At 48.8% G+C, this 19,711-nt stretch overlaps 1 protein-coding gene across 1 annotated transcript; it reads left to right on the forward strand.

The window, feature by feature from the left end:
• Positions 1–705: 705 nt before the first annotated feature.
• Positions 706–16,515, forward strand: CIMIP2C (ciliary microtubule inner protein 2C). Its single transcript, XM_066611994.1, has 4 exons — positions 706–779; positions 3,281–3,554; positions 6,078–6,190; positions 16,371–16,515. Exons 1-4 carry the CDS (start codon positions 706–708, stop codon positions 16,513–16,515), a joined length of 606 nt encoding a protein of 201 aa, XP_066468091.1.
• The last annotated feature ends 3,196 nt before the right edge of the window (positions 16,516–19,711 follow it).

A 19,711-nucleotide genomic window follows, 5' to 3' on the forward strand; every position in this document is an offset into this window, starting at 1 on the left:
GGGAGGCAGAGCCTCCCCGCCAGAGTCCTTAGAAAAGCACTGCCATGTGAGGTGCCAAGCACCCACAACCTATGCACTCTGCACTCCCTCTCTCCTCGCTATGCGCATGGGTTGTGGGTGCTTGGGCGCCTCACAGGGCAGTGGCACTTTTCAAAGGACTCAGGTGGGGAGGCTCTGCCTCACCTGCCTCCCCACCCACCGCACTTCCCTTGAGGGAGTCAGAGCCCAAACCTATGCATGTCTGCTCAGAAGTAAGTCTCATTCTAGTCAATGGGCTTACTCCCAGAAAAGTGTGCATAGCATTGCAACCACACAGCCCACTCCTATGCATGTCTACTCAGAAGTAAGTCCCATTAGAGTCAATGGGGCTTACTCCCAGGAAAGTGTGGATAGGATTGGGCTGTCAGTCCGCACTGCATAATGGTCGCGGGGGGGCGCGGTGCCCGCTCTCGAAGGCCTCGGCGGAGGCTCCGCAAGGCGGCTCGTGGGGGGGGGGCAGCTTCAAGGCCGGTGTGAGGAATCAGGCAGGCGGGGCCACGAACAGGTCTCCTTGAGCCACAGGCAGCGCCTGCGCAGTAAGGTCGTCCGGCCTCGTCGCCATGGCGACGGCTTTGTGACCGTCGCGGCCTAGTCGCACCGTGGCCGACCAGAGGCCTGGGCCTCGCCTCACCAGGCTTCCTCTCGCCCTTCCTGTTCGTCGGAGCCATGGCATCGCGCAGCGCCGGGACCCTCCTCCCTCAGTACAACGCGGTCTACGTGCCGCCCGGGCTCATGCCTGGGTGGGTGGACGGATGGATGCGGATACAGAGGCGGCCTCTCCAGGGCGGCCGAGGTTGCCCTCCCTGCATATGACCCCCACCCCCTGGAAAAGGCTGTTGACTCGTATTGCGGAGCTCAGGGCTGCCGGCTCAGTGCAATACTCGCTCCCCCGATCCTCTTCGACCCCCCCCCCCCGCCTTGCTATCAAAGCAGTTGCACTCTGCATATGCTCAGAGGCAGCCTTGTCCTTGCACGGATTTATTTTGAAAACAAACGCTGAGCCCAGTTAGAGGGGAAAGGCACTCTAGACATACTCAGAGGCACGCAGCCCCAAGGGTCAGGGTTATTGGGGGGTGGATGGGTGGGAACCAAGCAGATTTGGGGAACAAAAAGTAGTGACTCGTGCCACCACCATGTATGGACCCCTCCCCAAAATTTCAGCTCTCACCACCTGGAAGCCTCACAGTCGCATCCTGAGCAGGGATGTGCAGTGGGTGGGGAGGCAGGTGAGGCAGAGCTTCCCCATCGGGATCCTTTGAAAAGCACTACCACCATGTGAGGCATGCAAGCACAGCCCCCATGCCTGCATGTGGGTTGTAAGTGCTTGCGCACCTCACATGGCGGTGGGGCTTTTCAAAGGACTCCAGTGGGGAGGCTCTGCCTCACTTGCTTCCCCACCCACCTCATGTCCCTGATCCTGAGATGACCGGCACCTGTGGCACACCCCATCCACCTTCCCCCATAACTGGCATTACTAGGAGAAAGCCCCTTGCCCATTTTTCCTTTCCCTCACCACTGATTTCCCAAGTTGATCAGGTTAATCCATCTTCTTGATTCTCTCCCCCTTGAGAATTCTTCATGGGAAAGACAGGTCTTTCAGCAGCTCCCATTTTACAGGTCAGCCACTGAGGGCCATGTTCCAGTGAGATCTGAAGCCAAGTTGCCTTGGCATGCCCTTGTAAAATATAAGCCGTTAGGGAAGGTGTGGAAATGGAAATTATTTATCAAGGTACATTGAACATAATCCGTCAACAGGGTAATCTGTTGGGTTGTAGACATTGTTGAGTGTTGGGCAAAAGAGGACATTTCTGTAAATGTGGCTTGTTGTCCAGCAATGAGAAAAGGTGCAGGTGCCAAAATGCCCTTTTTGTACAAAGTGACAGATTTTCCAGAGCATCTGTTTACCCTATTCCTTCCCCCTGCCCATTTTGAAACATTTTTCCCCACACACATCTCAAATTATAGAATTACTTCTCTGGGGATGTGGTGGCAAACCACTATCACAGAGAGCTTTTCAAAGCAATGATTCTGGTGTGTTGATGGGCCTGAAAAAATCATGTAATAGATGTGCACATATTCAAATAAAGTCTCACAGGCTTAGTGAGATGCAGTATTGTATAATGGTGGGAGTGGTAGATGAGCTCTTGAGTGGCCCAGGTCTCAATCCCCACTGGATAGCTATTTGCTATTTATCTGCCTCATACTTTATAAGATTATTGTGAAGATAAAAGTGAGGTGGGAAGAGCCATGTATGTAATTGGAGCTCTTTGGAGAAAGGGTGGGATATATATGCAAGAAATAGATAGTGGGAGCAACAGGTGAGACAGGGTGGTGCCCTTGCAGCTTCACACTGGATCTGTGCATACAATCCTAAACAGGAAAGCACATTCAGTCACTGAATACTGAATATATTCAGTGGGGAAAGAGAAAGTCAGGGACATTTGACCTTGGAGATTCTGAATTTCAGCAGCAGTCCCTCCCCTCCCCCAAAGGTCTACCATGTTTCTTTATTTGACCCAGTGCCTCCTCCTGGGATGTCCTGCTCCTGCCTCATGTGTGAAAATGGTGGATTGCAGCACTGATCTAAAGCAACTCAGGAGCAGTCCTTAGTGTTTTCTCTGCAACTGGAGAAGTGGCATAGGAATCACTTGGTTCATGCAGTCATTGTATCATTTCCCCTGGGGGCTAGGGATAAGAATAGGCCCTCAGTTTGGCTGCACGTGTCTTAAGAGGCCAGGTAGATGGAACTCATTAGCCTGGGAAAGCAGCTCATCTGAGAGAAGGAAAACTCTGATCCCAAACCTCCACTGCCTTGTGGCTACATCCAGTTATGGAAAAGGCTTCAGGAGTCAACCTTGAGGCAAAATCTGGACCCAGAGTCCCTGAGGCAGTTCATGGCTGAACACAGTCAAGTTCTGGCAACTCCTGCGATGCTGGAACCAACCATATTGTCCTCTGCCTTTCCATTGGACCATTTCAGCGACGTGGAGAGGGGGGATTTACTGCATGGGAAACGGTCTATCCTCCATATCTACTTTACCCAGGCTTCGCCCACTGGAGAGGACACTCTGTTCCAGAACTACCATTCAGAGCGCGATACCATAGTCTTTCGAGACTGAAGGATGCCAACAACATGTGGAAATAGATAGGGTTATGCCTGCAGAGCACTGAGTACTGTGGAAGTGACTGATGAGTCAGGAAAAGCCTTTGTCCTTTCCAATCTTTCCTTTCTGTCCTTCAGGTACCGAGGGCATGTCCCCAATGTGGCGTATACTTTTGGAGACACCTATGGAAATACCACCATGAAATATTTTCAAGATTTCCGCAGCCGTGCCATGGAAACCAGCCACAGTCCTTACAGCAAAGGTGGCCAGTTCCCCACACTCTTCTCACCTGACCCAGGTCTGGTGCTGGGGGCAAGGGCATTGGGCTGGGACAGGTGGCTGCACACGCCAAACTACTCTCGCTTCAATTTGGATATCAACCGTTCAGAAGAACTTAAGGAGTTCTTCAAGGTAAGGCAGTTCTGGATGTCTTTGTGTGGTCATTGATGCCTAATTGGAATGGGTCAGGTGATTAATTTCTTGCTTTACAACCTACCTTGGCTGGTAATTACCCTGCTAGCACCTGTATGGAACACCCAAGGAGCATGGTTCCTGCTCAGCAGGTGTACAGCCATTCACATTTGCCACAGTGTAGATGCAAGTTTGAATGGCTATGGCAAGGTATTTTCTGCGGTGGTGCCTGGCTTGTGAAATTTGCCCCCCTTAGGGCTGTCCACTCCTTGCTGGACTTCTGTAAGGGTCTTAAGCATTTTTTTCCCCTGCCTGACTTTTAATCAGAGCTTTGGGTCTTGTTTTGTGACTGTTTTTGCTGATTGTTTTTTGTATTTTTGTATTTTAGCTGATTGTATTTTGTATTTATGTATGTTGTCTTGAGCTCCCACAAGGCTGGAAAGGTGAGGCATATGTTTTTCAAACAAGTAAATTTCTCCAGGAAGCCTGGAAGCAAGGCATGGAGGTAGCAGCTTACCCTTGTCTCAGCAAGTGGTATTTAGAGGTACACTTTCTCAGAACATGGAGGTTCCATTGAGCTGTTATAAGAAGAGCACTGCCCTATCAGTGCAACGGTCCATCTAGCCCAGTACCCTGTTTCCCACAGTAGCCAGTCAAATGCCTCTAGCAAGCACATAAGCTCACTGAGATTACTTTGTCCCCTGCCTGAGCAATGTGGCTGAAGTTTAGAAATAATCAGAAACAAGAACAGAAGTCTGCATCAAGCACAGTTGTGCATGTAAGGATGTGGGTGGGGTGTGGAGCACAAATGGCCATGTCTGATAGTGGGCCAGTCTGTCTTCTTGAATCCAGAAACAGTCCCCTGGGCAAGCCCTGCTGTGCTGAGCTCAGCTTAGTTCTTGTTGCTTCTCAAACCTGGAGAGGTATTTTTATTATCCTTTTCTTTTTCCACCATGCTGTGAGTCTGCTGCGATTAAACAAGCTATAAATAATTAAGAGTGGGTTGCCAAAATTAATGAGTTGAGAACAGGCACTGTTTATCCAGATCTTCCTTTTATTTGTTAGTGCCAACAGAGTGGAGAGATCAGGCTGGCCATGGAAGCCCTTATAAAAGTAATTACTGTATATTTTATGCTTCAGGAGACTATGGAGGAGCAGCAGGGTGGTGGTGGTGGTTAACCCTTACCCTGCTGGTTGCTTTTGCACTCAAAATCACCCATGCCCAAGCTGCTCCCCTCTCCTTGGGTACTCTAGTAAAAAGCACAAGTTAGAACAAAGCAGAACCAGAGATATAAACCGTTACAGTATAATCTTATACATGTTTACTCAGAAGTAAGTCCCACTATGTTCAAGCGTGTATAAGAAATGCAGCCTCAGCCCTCTTGCCCGCACTATGTTTGGTTACCTCTTTTGCCCAGTTTATACCCTTCCAAATGGAGATCTGCAAACATTCACAGATCCACTTTAATTTGTTTATCTGCAGTATTTTGCCTTCCCCATTCATTTTCATGCACACAGGTTTTACACATACAAACCTATTCACACTACACCGTGCTACTTCCTTCCTTCTCTGCGTCCCTTCCTACTAACAGCCCCATCTAACAGTGTTTTGTAAAACTTCTAAGCAATTGGAATGTTCAGACATATTCTGTAACACCACAGCTGCTGAACCACTGGCTAGGGGGAGCCACTTTCAGGTAACAAATGCACATATGGCGCTTTTTTTTTTTTGTCACATTCATTTGGTGGGGAAGGGAGGTGATACTTTTTCTTCTTTTCCTTTTTTGCAAATCTGAGTGCTGTGTGGAAATTCAGTTCCTCATTCATCTTTGTAGCCAAGGTGATTGTCCATAGCTGGCTTTTCAGAAAAAGATGGAGAAGTTGAAAGGAGCCATGTGCTATCTAGTTGATACCTGCCTGGCTTGTAGGCAGAACTATACATTTACTTGCCCCCTACCCACTTACCTATGCAGTCTGGGTCATAACAGGAAAAGATCTGCAAAGCACATAGCCCTAGATCAGACTCTGTATAAGTTGTGACTCTCCAGACCAAATACTGCCCATGAGGCAAGGATGGGGGGGGGGGCTAGTGCTGCATTTGGTCTGGCGGAGCATAAACTGCACATCTGCTTTAGGCAGCTCTAGCAAAAGAAATAACCTCCTGCCATCTGTACATTTCAGTGGGAGGGGAAACCATTGTCTCAAGCTGTCTATTGCCTCAAGCTCATGCTTGGTCTTGTCCTCCCTTTTATTGTCACAACAGTTCTGTGAGGTTGATTAGGTGGAGAGTGACTCACCCAAGCTCACCCAGTAAGAGTTGTGGCTAAGCAGAGATTTGAACCAAGTCTCTCTAACCAACTCTTATTAGTACTCCACATAAGCTACTTTGACTTGGGGGAGAGCTAACATCTTTTCAGATGTGGGGAATGATGCTGTGTGCAACTCCAGGTGTCCCTGAAACATTGCAAAGCTCAGTCCCATGTTAGCATGCCAGCCCTTGACCGGTTTGTATTTAACCTGTAGCTTTCCCAGATGCATCGCGAATATTACAGAGACAAGACTGGGACAGTGCATCAGGTGCCTTACTTCATGCTGCCTGTGAAGGAGAAGGACAAGTACCCTCACCCTCTTGATCTGTGAGTCCAGTGGGCAAATGCAAGAGTGGGGGAGGAGCTCAGTTGGTCAGCTTCCTGTCAGAGAAGCTTTTTGAGACTCAGCTGACTTCCTTGTGAAAAGGTTTTGTGGCCTCATGATAACAAACCTGGCCTAACTTCCTCAGAAATAACCTGAAGAATATCTTGGGTCAAGTCAACAGAACTTAATTAAGACCTTGAGAGCCAGCCAGAAGCCTTGAGAGCCAGTCACAAATTAGTCCAGCAGTTCCTAAACTTACCATGGCCATGGCACTCTTCCCTGATGGTGCTCTGTTGTGACAGTGCTGTGCATGAGATCTCAGAAGAATTGTGTGAGATCTCAGTCTGGTCAAGATGGCAGCACCCAGGACAGCTGGCAAGACGAGGCCACCAGTTACATCCTGGGGTGCCCCTGTAAGTTTGCTGTAGTGCCCTGAGGTGCTGCAATGCACAGTTTGGGAACCATTGGGCTAGTCCTTTGGGCCATATGGCTTACACATGCAGGCACTTCATGGTCTTTGGAGCTGCTCCTCCTGCCATCCATCAACATGGATGGCATGTTTTTTTCTTTTTGATATGGAGAGGAATAGACCAGGGAACCTCAAGAAGTTGTTAGTTTAAATCTAGGGAAGGCAGGAGTGGGGGTTGTTTGCTTGTTTTGGTGCTGTCCTTGTTTGGAATTTAATTTTGTCCTTTATCTTGCCATAGGTCTGATCGCGTTTAGCTCTTTCTAATCCCCCCCCCCCCCCAGCAAACATGTTAAGGCCCTGAAAACTCCACCCTGGTTCTCCGAATGGACTCTCTGTCTTTCCTTGTACTTCTCACCTGGCTCTTCAGACTACTCATAGATCTTGGGAGATGCTTTACATTTCAATTGCAGCCTCTGGATCCCTTCAGAGGAGAAATTATACTGGTTGGCAGTGACGGATGAAGCATCTGGAGCTTATGGAAGACCATGTGCTAGGAAACTGGAAGGGTCATTTGTGTGTGTGTGTGACAGAGAGAGAGAGAGAAAGAAGTCCACTCTGACTGGCAGCAGATCTTCAGGGACTCAGGCAGAGGGAGGCCCTTCCTAGCCCTGGTCAAGTGATCCCTAGAACTGCAGATTGAACCTAGGATCTTCACCATGCAAAGCAGGAGCACAGCCACTAAGCTATGGTCCCCTCCCACAATATTTTACAGCACGTATGGCCCAGTCTTATCAAGGGCCTACAGCAGTGGATCTCACAATCTGCTGCTGTAGGCTCTGTTGCAGTGGCACAGAATCTGTGCTGCCATCATAACCACAAAACCACTAGTGGAAATGGCCAGCAGCACCACATGTGCACCAGACTTGCCCAAATGCTCTGCTGGTCCAGGTGACAGTTCATGAGTAGTTCAGGAGAGGTTCAGGGCAGGGATGGCAGGGAGCGGGGAGTGAGCTGGAGGGGATGGATCTTGACAGCAAAGGGCATGCCAGTTTCTATCCCCAAATTAGCAACCTGCCCCACTCCCTTCCCCTCCTTAGACTTAATGCTAGTTAAGTAGATGGGTCTGAGGAGCCCATAGGCGATCAGATGGCCTAACTGGCCAGTTACATGGCAGAAGATGGTGGAGGTTAGGATTGGGCTTTCATTCAAGCTTGCATTCTTAAAATTTAGTTAGGCCCTAGCCCTAATAGACCTGGAACAATTACCTCACCTGAGGGTCTGTACTCATAGTAATTGAAGCAGAGGAGGCCTAATTATTGGAGGAGGTTCTGAGTTACTACCTCAGTAATGGGCTAGATGAGTGTTAACAAGCTGAAATTAAATCTGGAGAAGACAGAGGTGCAGTTAGTCAATAGGCCTATGATCCGGGTTATGGACAGTCAGCCTGCCCTTGAAGGACTCGTTTGAGGGTGTTCGAGACCCAATACTGCTTGATACATCTGTGTCCAGCTTAAGATGGTGTGCGAACTGTATCCTTTTCTTTCTCATTCACCCCAATATGTAGTCATTCCAGTGGCTACTACTGGTGTTTTTTCCTGTATTTTTTAGATGGTGAGCCCTTTGGGGACAGGGAACAATTTGTTGATTTATTTTACGATGTAAACCACTTTGTGAACTAATCTTTTTGAAAAGTGGTATATAAATAGCCATGCACTGATTACATTGAAGTTAAACTATAGGGGGGCCCCATATCCACATCCATGGATTCAGAGCAACAGATTGGGACTGGGGTCCCCCTCAGTGTACACTCTAGCCTCCAGAGGGGCTTCTGAGCTCAGCAGAGGCCAAAGACATCCGTCCCCAGCCTCTGCTGAGATCAGATGGAGCTCGGCAAGCAAAATAAGGTGAGAAAATAACGAAGAAACTGGAAGTGACATTTTTAATGCCTTATAAGACATTGGGAGGCCTGGGGAAGCCCTCCAGCTCGCCTCTGAAAGGAGGTCAACCCCCCAGCACTATGGGGTCGAACATTTGCCTATATCCACAGTTTCAGCTATCCACAGGGTGTTTCAGAACAGAACCCCCACAGATAAGGAGACACGCCTGTATTGTAATATGCTGTACATGGGGCTGCCCTTGAGGATTGTCCACAACTTCAGTTGGTGCAGAATGTTACTGCAGGATTCTTGGCTGGTGTCAGGTAGTATGATCATGACATATCAACTACAAGTCCATTTCCAGGTGCCATTCAAGGTGCTGGTTGTGACCTTTAAAGCCCAAAACAACTTGGGGTCAGGTACCTGGACGACTGGTTCCTCCCATATGAAACAGCTAATCCAGGGCTTTTCAAACTGGGGCATCACAACACACCAGCCAGAGAGCCCTGGCCACTTTCCCCTTAAGAGGCAGGGGCAGGGGGGAAGGCAACGATCCCCAGGATCGCATCACTAAGGGGGCTGCAGGGACTGGGATGCCCTGGGGTGTTGGGAGCCCTGTGCGACCTTCTGCAGGGCTCTCTAGGTCTTAAAAAGTGAAAGTGCAGCAATCACACTGCACTTCTGGTTTTGCGGAAGCGGAGCACAATCTCTCCACTTTCACTTTTTAAGACCTGGGGAGCCCTGCAGACACTCGTGCAGGGCTGCTGCAGGGACGTGAGTGCATCCCAGTCCTTGCAGCCCCCTTAGCGACGCAATCCTGGGGATCGCGTTGCTGTCTCCCTGCCCCTGCAAGAACTTACTGCTGTTCATACTCTCCCTGAGAGTTTGAAAACTGCTCACCTAGTCCCTTGAAGTCATCTGGAAGGGTGCTCTTCCACATCCCACCACCAGCAGTAGTTTGGCTAGTATGAGAAGGGGGGACCTTCTCTGTGTTGGCATCTCACATATGGAATTCCCTATTGGTGGAGTTCAGGATGACTGAAAACCCACCTTTAAAATATGTGTGTGCACACGCACGTTTTGGTAAGTGGCCTTGCAAGGGCACCTCCTTTGGTAAGTGGCCGTGGGCTTTTTGATAAGTGGCTTTGGGCTTTTTAGTAAGTGGTCAAGTGCTTTTGGCAAGTGGCCTTGGGCCCCTACTGATTGAAGGGAAAAGGTAGACTAAAAATACTATAAATAAATAGAATTCCCATTTATTCTAATAATGAACTTTAAAAGGAGTGGGGGAGAAATCCTCCCCTTTACCAAATGGTGAAAGGGTGTTAATGGATAACTCCCCCCACATTCTCTTTCTAGGCAAGGTTTGATTCAGTGATGGAGTTCCTGTTTTTCATGCTGATAGCCCCAGGTTCAGTTTCTAGGTAGGGCAGAGAAAAATTCCTGCTTGGTGCTCTGGAGAGATGCTGCCAGTAAACATTGACAAGACTGAAGCAGATGGACCCAGAGTGACCTCACTTGGCACAAGGCAGCTTCCTGAATTGTGTCCTTTTGGGCTTCCCCTTCTTAGGGCCCAGTCCTGTCCAAATTCCCAGCACCGATGCAGCCGCAGTGCAGTCCTGAGGTAAGGGAACAAACATTCCCTTATATTGAGGAGGCCTCTGTGACTGCCCCCCCCCCAATCACAGGATGCAGTGCATGCCCCACTGGCACAGCTGCACCGGCACTGGAAAATTGGATAGAACTGGTCCGTTAGTTGGCTGCTTCTGGGTTTTAAGATTGTCTGTATTTTGTTGTAATAGTTTATATTGTACTATTCTTGATTATTTCTTATGATTATTGTACTTTATGGTTATTGTATTTTATGCCTATTTTTGCATTATGTTTTGCACACTTAATGGTTCTCTTTATGTTACGTGTTGCCTTGAACATTCTGTTTATTCAGAGGGAAAGGTGGGATAGATATAATTTACATGACTGAATGAATGAAAACAAAAATATTGATTCTCCTCTGCCAATACACACATACCCTGTCACTCCTTAATTGCCCAGCCAGATTTATTTTTAGTTTTAGAACTCAGCTGGAGAAAGCATAAGTAAAATGACCAGAAGAAAGGGGAAACTTGCAGGGCAGGATCAGTAGGCTGGGGAAGGGCTAAGCACTCCCCTCACCTGCCTGCTGATTATCCCTTAAACTGTTCAGTAGGACCTACAAAAATAATAAAACTTGAGCTCCAACATGCTTCAGGGCACATCTCTTCTTGCATGATGGTGTCTTTGCCCTCTACCCTGGGGTCAAAAGGAGAACCTTGCTTACTGGCTCCCCCTGTCTGTACTGTGTAATTGGAGGGTGTACAAAACAGAGTGTCTTCTTCCCCATGCAGGCAACAACCTCTTAGATTCACTGCTAGGGAGAGCAGTCACTTAGTTTTGTGTGGTTGTTTTCAGTATATTGTTTAAAGGCTGCATTTGTTGTTTAATTGTAATTGCATTATTTTAGATAATTTGAATGTAATTTGATTAAAATTATGATATAAGCTGATTGTAAGCCACTCAGAGTTTATACGAAATAAGCAGAATATCCAGTTTTAAATAAACAAGAAAATAGTGCAGAGGCCTTTTCCGTTAGGGGCAGACTAAACTTTAGTGTATCTGTGTGTTTATGGATCTGCCCTAATAATCTGGCCAGAGAAAGCAAGGGGTTCTGCTGCAACAGCTACTCTCCCAGCTGGGTGTTTTCCATTGCAAACACAGTTCTGGAACCTTGGTTGGGGGACAGGCAGGTACAGGGAGTAGGAGGTTAAACATGTTGGGGGAGGGAAAGCTCAGCATCCACTTGTGTGCTTTCTTGCCCTGTCACCTCTACAAATCACACCTTCCCAATACATTTGAAGCAGAGAGATGATAGCTGGGTGTTGGATGCGCAAGAAAGCAGGTAGCATGCAGTTCCCACCAGCCAATTTTATTAGTTCCTATATGGTCACTGTGAGGAGATGGACAAGGCCTGGATGAGGTTCCTTGCTCAACAACCACGTTTCTTCTGTGTATTCGCTAAGCACTGTTTTGTCTGTTTATTGTCGGTTTCATGCAAGCTCATATATGTAACTTTAATCTGTAACTTGGAAGTTGATTTCTGCAATTCCTAAAGAATGTGAAAGCTTGTGTAGAACACCTTCTGTTCATAACCCAGGGCTTATCTCTATGTACAGAGATGAATTGTTTTGAATAAAGCTTGTAGGGCTTGGCTTTTAATACTCTAAGTTCCTGTGTGTGTTTTCATACGGAGGGTAATCAAAAATCACTGTACCTTGAGAATTTGACAATACTGCTGAGTGATAAACCCTTCCCTGGATGAATGTGTGAATGGTGAAATAGCCAGTAGCAAAGTCCTCTGGACTTCAGGCTCATCAGCAACCTAGTTTTTCAATATAGTCCCTGAAATGGCTTTTGCATTCCAGAATCATATACGGTGTATCCTAGTCCTCCTGTCGTGGCATAACATGACGTATGTGACTGAAGCAAGGTTCCAAGAGCAGATGGTGATGCAGACCAAGGGATTGTGATGGGAGAATGTTCCTGTGATGGAACTGTGCATATTCCAGTGCATGGAGGGATGTCAACCAGATGGCAGCCCCCTCCAATGTTCATTCAGCCCCAGTGGTTGTGAAGCATTGTACAGAACCTGGAAATGACACAATCCCCACCCAAAAAGGACACTTCCTGTGATATGTTTTTCTGACTTGGTTCTTAAGAAAAGCAGAGGGAAATGGCCTAGGAGGATGCATTGAAAGAGACAATGCAGGCTGGCCATGTCTTGTGTCCATTGAGCCTTGCTCTGTCCAGGACACATTGTCCATCGTATTCAAGGCATAAATTCAGGCAGTAATGAAGAGAAGCTGTGGTCTGATTTGCTTATGACAAGTGGAAGGGTGCCATTTACTGCATGATTGCCTTTATGGATCCAGTTATTCCAGCTGAGAAGCTTTTGCAGAGTCAGACCACTGGTCCTTCCACCTGAGGGTTGTCTACACTAACTGGCAGGGTGTCTTGCAGCCCTACCAGGAATTGATCCTGGACCAAAATGAAGCAGGAACTCTCCCTCTGAACCCTAGCCTTAGTTATCACCAGTCAGTGCTTAGTGGGCTGCCCTGATCATTGTCTGGTGCATGTTTGCTATGCTTCTTGGCCTGTGCTGGGGTGGATTTGCACATCAGATGGTAGGTGGAATATTTTGCAGGGTGGGAGGTTCTCTTTGTAGCAGCTGGGGTGGCTTGAGATAACTCTCAAAAGAGCTACAGGCTCTTTGTGATGAGTTGCTGTGGCTGAACTTCAGTGTATGGAGACCAGGGCCAGGACTGTTGCAGCATGCTGATGCAGCCAAGGCGTTTCTGTCTTGTCTCACAGTGCTGGGCCTGTGCTATGAACAGGACAGGATTAGCAGATGAGGGGCACTCTCAGTGCTCTGTGTCTGTGCTTTGCCACTCTGCTGTTACAAGTATAGGTTGAGCCAGAAGAAAATACTGGTGACCTTCATCTGGACAATTGTGCCAGGGTAGCAAATTGGCTGTGTAGGGTAAAGCTGCTGCCTCTGCACTGTTTCTGCCTACTAAAAAGGCCTGACTTTTCCGTGCCTGTTCAGAGTGGTTAAATAATGCAGAGCATCATCATTCAGCCTGCTAGTCCAAAGCAGCTTTTTCATGGTGGCGTCTCCAGGGCACACTGGTGTTCATCACGAATGACTGGCTTCCAGATGCATTTTCTAGGGCAGACTACTGTTACCTCTGCTGGCAGAAAGTAAGCTGCCTACACTGGGTTGTCAGTGCTTGGCAGGGAGCAACGTGTCATTGCTGCAGCAGTAGCTGAAAGAAAATGCCTCCTTTGTACTTGTCTTGTGCTGAGGGGCTCTCTACTGAGGACTGGCTGGAGGGATGCAGACAAGATGCTGCTTCGACAGGCATGGAATTTCTCCAGTGGCAGTGGGAGAGGGGAGGGCTTATAAACTGAGGTCTGGTGTAGAGAAAGTGAATGGTGGAAACAATTCTTGGTCTGTCTACAATTGTGCTAGAACCTTGGGTCACCAAATGACACTGGGGCGAGATTGAGGCTGCCATCCTATCCACACTTTCCTGGAAGTACATCTCACTGAACACAGTGAAACTTACTTCTGAATAGACTTGTGTAGGTTTGCAGCCTGAGGCAGACAAAGAAAGGACTTCTGCACACAAGGCATTGCTATGATCCTAGGCCATGGTCTGAAGGCAGGTGATGATGGCAAGCTGAATCTGGTCATCTCTTGAATGGGAGACCCCTCTGGGGACCCTGCCTGGAGCTCCAACATGGAAGAAAGACTGGGATATAAATAAATGAAGCATTGGTATATGGAAGTCACTGCCACAGAGTGTGGTGCTGGCCACTGTGTCAGGTGGCTTTCCAAGGGGATTAGGTGCATTCATGGAGGGAGAGGAGTCCCGGCAGGGAGTATTAGTCCTAAGAGCTGAATGGGACCTCTAGGTGCTGGTGGACAAACTGGGGGTGTCTGTTGCCCTCATGCTCTGGTAGTGGCCTTCCAGAAATACCTGGCTGGCTAGTGTGGGAAGGTGAATACTGCAGTAGATGAGCACTTATTGTTAGTTCTTCAAGATACGTCCTCAGCAAGGATGAATGGAGTATCAGTAGCATCTTATATGGTCAGGGATGCAAGGTGAGAGAGTGGCTTTCTCCTGTGTCACAATGTGATGAGCTGTCTTACACTGAGTCAGGCCATTGGTCCACTGAGCCTTGCGTATAGCCCACTCAGCCAGGGCCCTTCCCTGGAACCTTCTGCATCCAGGAAGGTAGGGTGCTGCTGAATGGTACTGAGATCTTCTCTGCTCGGTCCCTCTTGACACTGGAACTGACACAGTCCCACTCAAAAAGCACACTACCTGTGATAAGTTTTCCTGACTCAGGGCACAATCCTAACCAGGTCTACTCAGAAGGAAGCCCTATTTTGTTAAATGGAGCTTACTCTCAGGATAGTGTGGTTAGGATTGCAGCCTTAGTTGTTAGGAAAACCAGCAGGGCAGGCTAGAGAGAAGATGCATTGAAAGAGACTGTGGAGATTGGCCATGGCTTACGTCCAATAAACCTGAGGACAGGTTTTGCCCATGAGGAAATCAGGAAATAATTTTCCTGCAGGTCAGACTGGCCATTTTGCCTTTCTCTGTGGAAGGTGCCTTGTGGGCTCTCTGGTGTGCATCCTTTCTGGAGGACTGCCCCCCCCCCCCGCTTGCCTCTACTGAGAGGAGCAGAGGCTGGCACATCACCTAGGAAGGGCAGGGCAGCAGGTCTCCAGCAGGTCCTGGGGTGATTAAGTGGCAAAGTGCTGTCTCAAATGCCTCCATGCTTAGACCCCTGTCCCCCTCCCAAGGTATGTACTCCATGGTTCCACCCCACTCTCTCCACAGACATCCTTGGTCTGCACAGGCAAATGCTGCCTATTGGGAGAGCTCCTCCCTGTGGTTGTGAACACTGAATCCATTTCTGGGAATAAATTCTCCTCCGGGGCAACATTGTCCTGTGGCAACAAATGCTGTCCAGAAGGAAAGCAGAGGGTGGGCAGGGCTGGCTGGTGCCCTCTTTCTGCTCATTTCCTCCTCACAGAGAAGGGCCAGGGCTGATGGGCTGCTCCTGACAAACTGATGGTGACTGGCCCAGCCAGGAGTGCCCCCTGGTGGTTGAAAGGTAGACAGCTCTGTGCCAAATTATTTGGGAAAACTGGAACAGGGAAGGAGATGCAGAGTGAGCAAAAAGCATTTGCCTTTACCCAGTTACATGTGTGAAATGGGAACTTAACGCAAGCACCAGCCGCTCTGTATGCAGCATTAGCGCATCAGTTTGGCTTCTCTCATGGCCTATGAATACGAAGCACACAGCTGAAGAACCTTTCAATATAGTGTCTGGTAGTGTGTGCCCTGTATTCCTGGAAGCTATTCATGTAGCCAGCATCTTGCTTAAATTGGTTAATCGGTGTGTAAATTTTGGCTTGTGTTCCTCTGCTTTTCCCTAACTCAGCAAATCCCAAACTTTTTTGGCTGGGGGCCATTGGCCTCAGCTCCCTATTAGGGCTACAATCTTATACATTGTATAGGGTGGTGTGTTTTTCATGATGATTCTGTGGCTCCCCTGCCTAGTTTCCATGACTCCCCAGGGAGTCATAGCTCACAGCTTGGGAACCACTTCCCTATTAGAGTACTATGTTATCCCCCCCTTTCAGGAACAGTAAGGGCAAAGAGGCCCCCCAGCAGCCGGGGGGGGGGGCTGAAGTCCCAGTAAGTGGTCAGGGACAAGGGGTGAGAAGTGGTTTCTGAAGGCCTTCCATCCTTCTGCTTAAAATTATTTCATGTTGTTTATTAGATTGCAGTGTTTTACTTTGATGTTTTTTAATTATCGTACATGTATTGTATGTTTCTTTGATTGTTTTAATTAAAAGCAATTAAAAGTGTAAATGAAGTGAACAACATCATATGGCAGAGAAAATCCAGACTTGGGATCAAGATCTGGGAGAGTGAGAACAAGGGGATGCACATTGGAAGGGATTCAAGCCTGGAGACCCAGAACTGTTGGATCAGGGCTTTCAGAACCCTGGATAGGTCACTAGGCAGAGTATGTGGCTGTCCCAGCCTCTCTCTCTCTCTCTCTCTCTCTCTCTCTCTCCCTCTCCCTCCCTCCTTCCTTCCACTGAGCATTGACATCCCTCCTGAGCCTGAATCCCCTCAAGCTGCACCCCCTTGCCCAGCAATGCAGAGCTCCTCCCAGCAATGCAGAGCTCCCAAGTGCCCTGGCCCTAAACTGCTGCTCTTTGCTTTCTATTTCTTGTTATAATCCTTTTCTCCATTGTTTGCTTGCTTCCCCTTCTAGCCCACCTCTGAGTGCCAAAGCCAGGTGGTATCTCCATCGGGCATCTCCAGAGAATCTACGGACATACCAGACTTTCCCCTCAGGGAAGAGGGTGACCTCACAGGAAAGAGAAGTCCGGGACAGCTACTTTGAGTTCCGGGCCTGATCAAGTGCACCACCATACCCCAAATGCCTTGGGAAGGAAAGTTAGAGCCAGGGAAATAGAAGTCTTGCATGTGGGGTAGCATAAACTGATTTATTCTTCATGTGCCACCATGTCTTTTTGCCCAGGAATATCTTGGATAAGCTGCAGCCCACAGACTTTCCAGGGTTCTCCTGGAGAGCTCAGCAATGGCTAAAGATTTGTCAAGTGGCTTGCTTAGACAGTTGTTCAGTCTGGCTCTTTGACTATTGCTCAGTATGCCATGCTAAGGTAGCAAAGGAAAAGTTTGTCTGGAGGGGGGAATAGATTGTGTGGAATACAGAAAATGAGACAAGGTTGGTGAGTGCCAGTGGCACTGTACAATGACTGGAATGAAAGCCATAGCTAAGGGCAGCAGAGGGGTTAGATTCTGGATGATAGGGAGTGGTTAAACCTCCTCTTTCCGAACAATACAACTGCAATCCTATACACATTTCCCTGGGAGTATGCCCCATTGAACACAATGGGACTTACTTCTGAACTGACATGCATAGGAGTGCACTGTAAGACTTGGTGAATGGGCTGCTGATCCCCATACCCTCCCCCCCCCCACTCCACTCGAATTGACTGATTTGAATGGCTTTGTCTGTGTGTTTGTCATCTTTGGGTCAGCTTGGCTGGCTTGCTGAAAGGATTTGAGGCTCCAGAAGCACTTTTTTTCCCCCTCCAGTGTCTCCACCTGCCACCAGCTTCTGGAACACTGCATGGCCTGAATTGCACAAGTTGGTTTCTAGGGAGTTGGTCAGAGGATGACCCTGTTTTCTAGGCAGTGGAGGTTGGGTGACGTGGCCCTAGTGGTCATTTCCAACCCTGTTAACTCTTTTTTCAATAGTGGTGGCATAGAGGTTGGCCATCCACTCTAGTGGCAGTTGAAGGACCCAGTGGCACATGGGTGGCCCAGCTGAGACTTGCTCCAGCTCCCCCACAACCTGGCACCAGCACTACTCTTCACTCCATGCTTCTTGTTGTCAAATAGGTATTTAATATGACCTGTCTCAACAGAGACATAACTCTGCCCCCCTCTGACACAGCATCCCATGTTCCACTGCCTGGTGCTGTCTTATCTTCATTTAAGATGGCAAGACCAGATATAGGGTCCAAATAGATACAGTACTATTTTAGGGAACCTTCACCAGGCCCTGGCAAGAGCAGACTTCAGGGAGTTGAGTTTCAGGGCCTGGGAAGCCAGAAGCAGGTGTGGAGGCCAAGCAGGCAGGACGGAGCACCAGTCGGGGCAGCGAATGAGGACTGGAGGGTCAGAGGCAGTTGCATAGTCAAAGGCAGGCAGGAGTTTAGGTCCCAGGCTTGAGGCACACAGTCACATCTCCCCCTCAGAGCCAAGCTGTTAAGACAAAGGGGTGATATCTGAGGCTGGGGATTTATGGAGCCTGGTGAGCAGGGACTGGCCTTGGGGAGACCAGCCAGCTGGGTGCTTGGGAGGCTGGTCCTGCAGCCAATGAGGTGCTCCCAGACCACAGAGGCAGCCTGCTGGTTTCACACTGGAAACAGCACTGGAGACTGATTGCTGGAAACTCCTGTTTGAACACCCTCCTCTTCCCACTCCCAGCACTTTACAGCAGCCCAACTGCTGATGCAGCAAGAACTGCAAAGGTGTGTGTGTGTGGGGGGGGGGACCACACAGGAGAGAAGTGTATTTTTTTCAGCTGCCTCATTCCCAGTTTTGGAACCCAGTTTTGGGGGGGGGGGTGGATGGACCACCAGGGTCATCTTTGCAGGAGAGATGCTTTCCCTTTCTTCTGACCCATGAAGATCCAGGCTTTCTTTGGCCTGGAAGCATCCTCCACAGGACCCTGATTTTCCCTCCTCATAACATCCAGTTTTGCTCTACCAGCAGAAGCTGTAGATGTCCACATCCTCATCCAGGAACTTGAGGTCTTCATTCTTAAGCAAGGCACTCATCCTGAGACTCCCTCCCCCAAACCTGCAACAGGAATAAATATAGTGACCTACCCTGTAAGGTTGTTGTCAGGATTAGTTCAGTAAAAAGCTTCCAATAAGAGCCAAATGCCCTATTAGCCCCCAGAGTTGAGGGTTGTACAAGCACACAAGAGTTCCTGCATCAGTGCCATCTGCTGAGGCTGCCTGGGGCAACAGACAGACTGATGGCTGCCTGCAATAAGGCATCAGTCCCCATGACTGGGATGGACTCCTAAAAAATGCCCCACTCTGATTACATTCTGCACATTAGGCAGGAATAGTGACCCAAATCCCCACCACTGGATTTCTCAGCATGGTCCATATCTGTGTCAGAGGTTTGGGCAAAGAGATGCAGGGCTAGCCAGAGTATCTCTGCAGTGACCAGCCTGGAGTAGATGTTGGGCTGGCCACACATTGCCAGGCGCTGCTGTGATGAACATTCACAGCAGCAGCAAGCTGGGAGCTGGACAGGGCCTGGTCATTTCATTTGACTGAGAGAAAGACAGAGAGGGATGAGAGGAGGCCAATGACATTGAAGTGCTGCTCTTAAGTGATATCGCAAAGCAGGTTTTCTTCCCACCATGAACAGTGTGGGAGCACCACCTATGGCTGGGCATACAGATCATGTCTGGAAGCCATCCAAGCAGGTTCTGTCCCCATCACTTCACAAGTATGCAAGCAAGGCACTCAGGTGCCCTAGGCACAGGGATGTGCAGGATTTCCTGGCAGGAACCCCTGAGGGGCGTGGGGCAGCCTGAGGATACTTCTTGCTATATGCCTGGCTCTCATGGGTGCTGGAAGCAGAGGCTGGGCCAAATCAGGTCCCTGGGACTATAAGGGGGCCTGTGTTGATCCATCCACCTGGGGAGAAGCACTGCCTATCCTGGAGATTGTTTGCCTTTCTGAATCTGTCAATAAAGTTCTTACCACAATATAGGCTCCTGCTCTGATTTCTAAAGGAGACAGTGGAGACATTGCCCAGAACTGTCTACAATGAAGTAGTTCCCTGACCAGTAAGGACCCTGAGGTTTGCTCCTTGAGAATGTATAGTTATACTGCAGCTGGAAGGCAGTAGCTTTTGCACCTTCTCCCTTAGAAAGGATGGGAACTCCCTCCCCACGGCCTTGTCTGTATGTGGCCAGGTACACTGTGGAGGATTCAGCAGAGTGCTTTTGGGCCCTGGCTGTCACCTCATATGACCTGTGAGTGCAGCCGAAAACAC

This window comes from Tiliqua scincoides, chromosome 1, assembly GCF_035046505.1.
Source record: "Tiliqua scincoides isolate rTilSci1 chromosome 1, rTilSci1.hap2, whole genome shotgun sequence".
Taxonomy (NCBI): domain Eukaryota; kingdom Metazoa; phylum Chordata; class Lepidosauria; order Squamata; family Scincidae; genus Tiliqua; species Tiliqua scincoides.

Bases quoted from the DNA above. Each gene is read 5' to 3' on its own strand.
- CIMIP2C (XM_066611994.1), top strand. From the start codon at position 706: ATGGCATCGCGCAGCGCCGGGACCCTCCTCCCTCAGTACAACGCGGTC. The intron at 780-3,280 runs GTGGGTGGACGG...TCTGTCCTTCAG, and splicing joins CCGCCCGGGCTCATGCCTGG to GTACCGAGGGCATGTCCCCA. The intron at 3,555-6,077 runs GTAAGGCAGTTC...TTTAACCTGTAG, and splicing joins AACTTAAGGAGTTCTTCAAG to CTTTCCCAGATGCATCGCGA.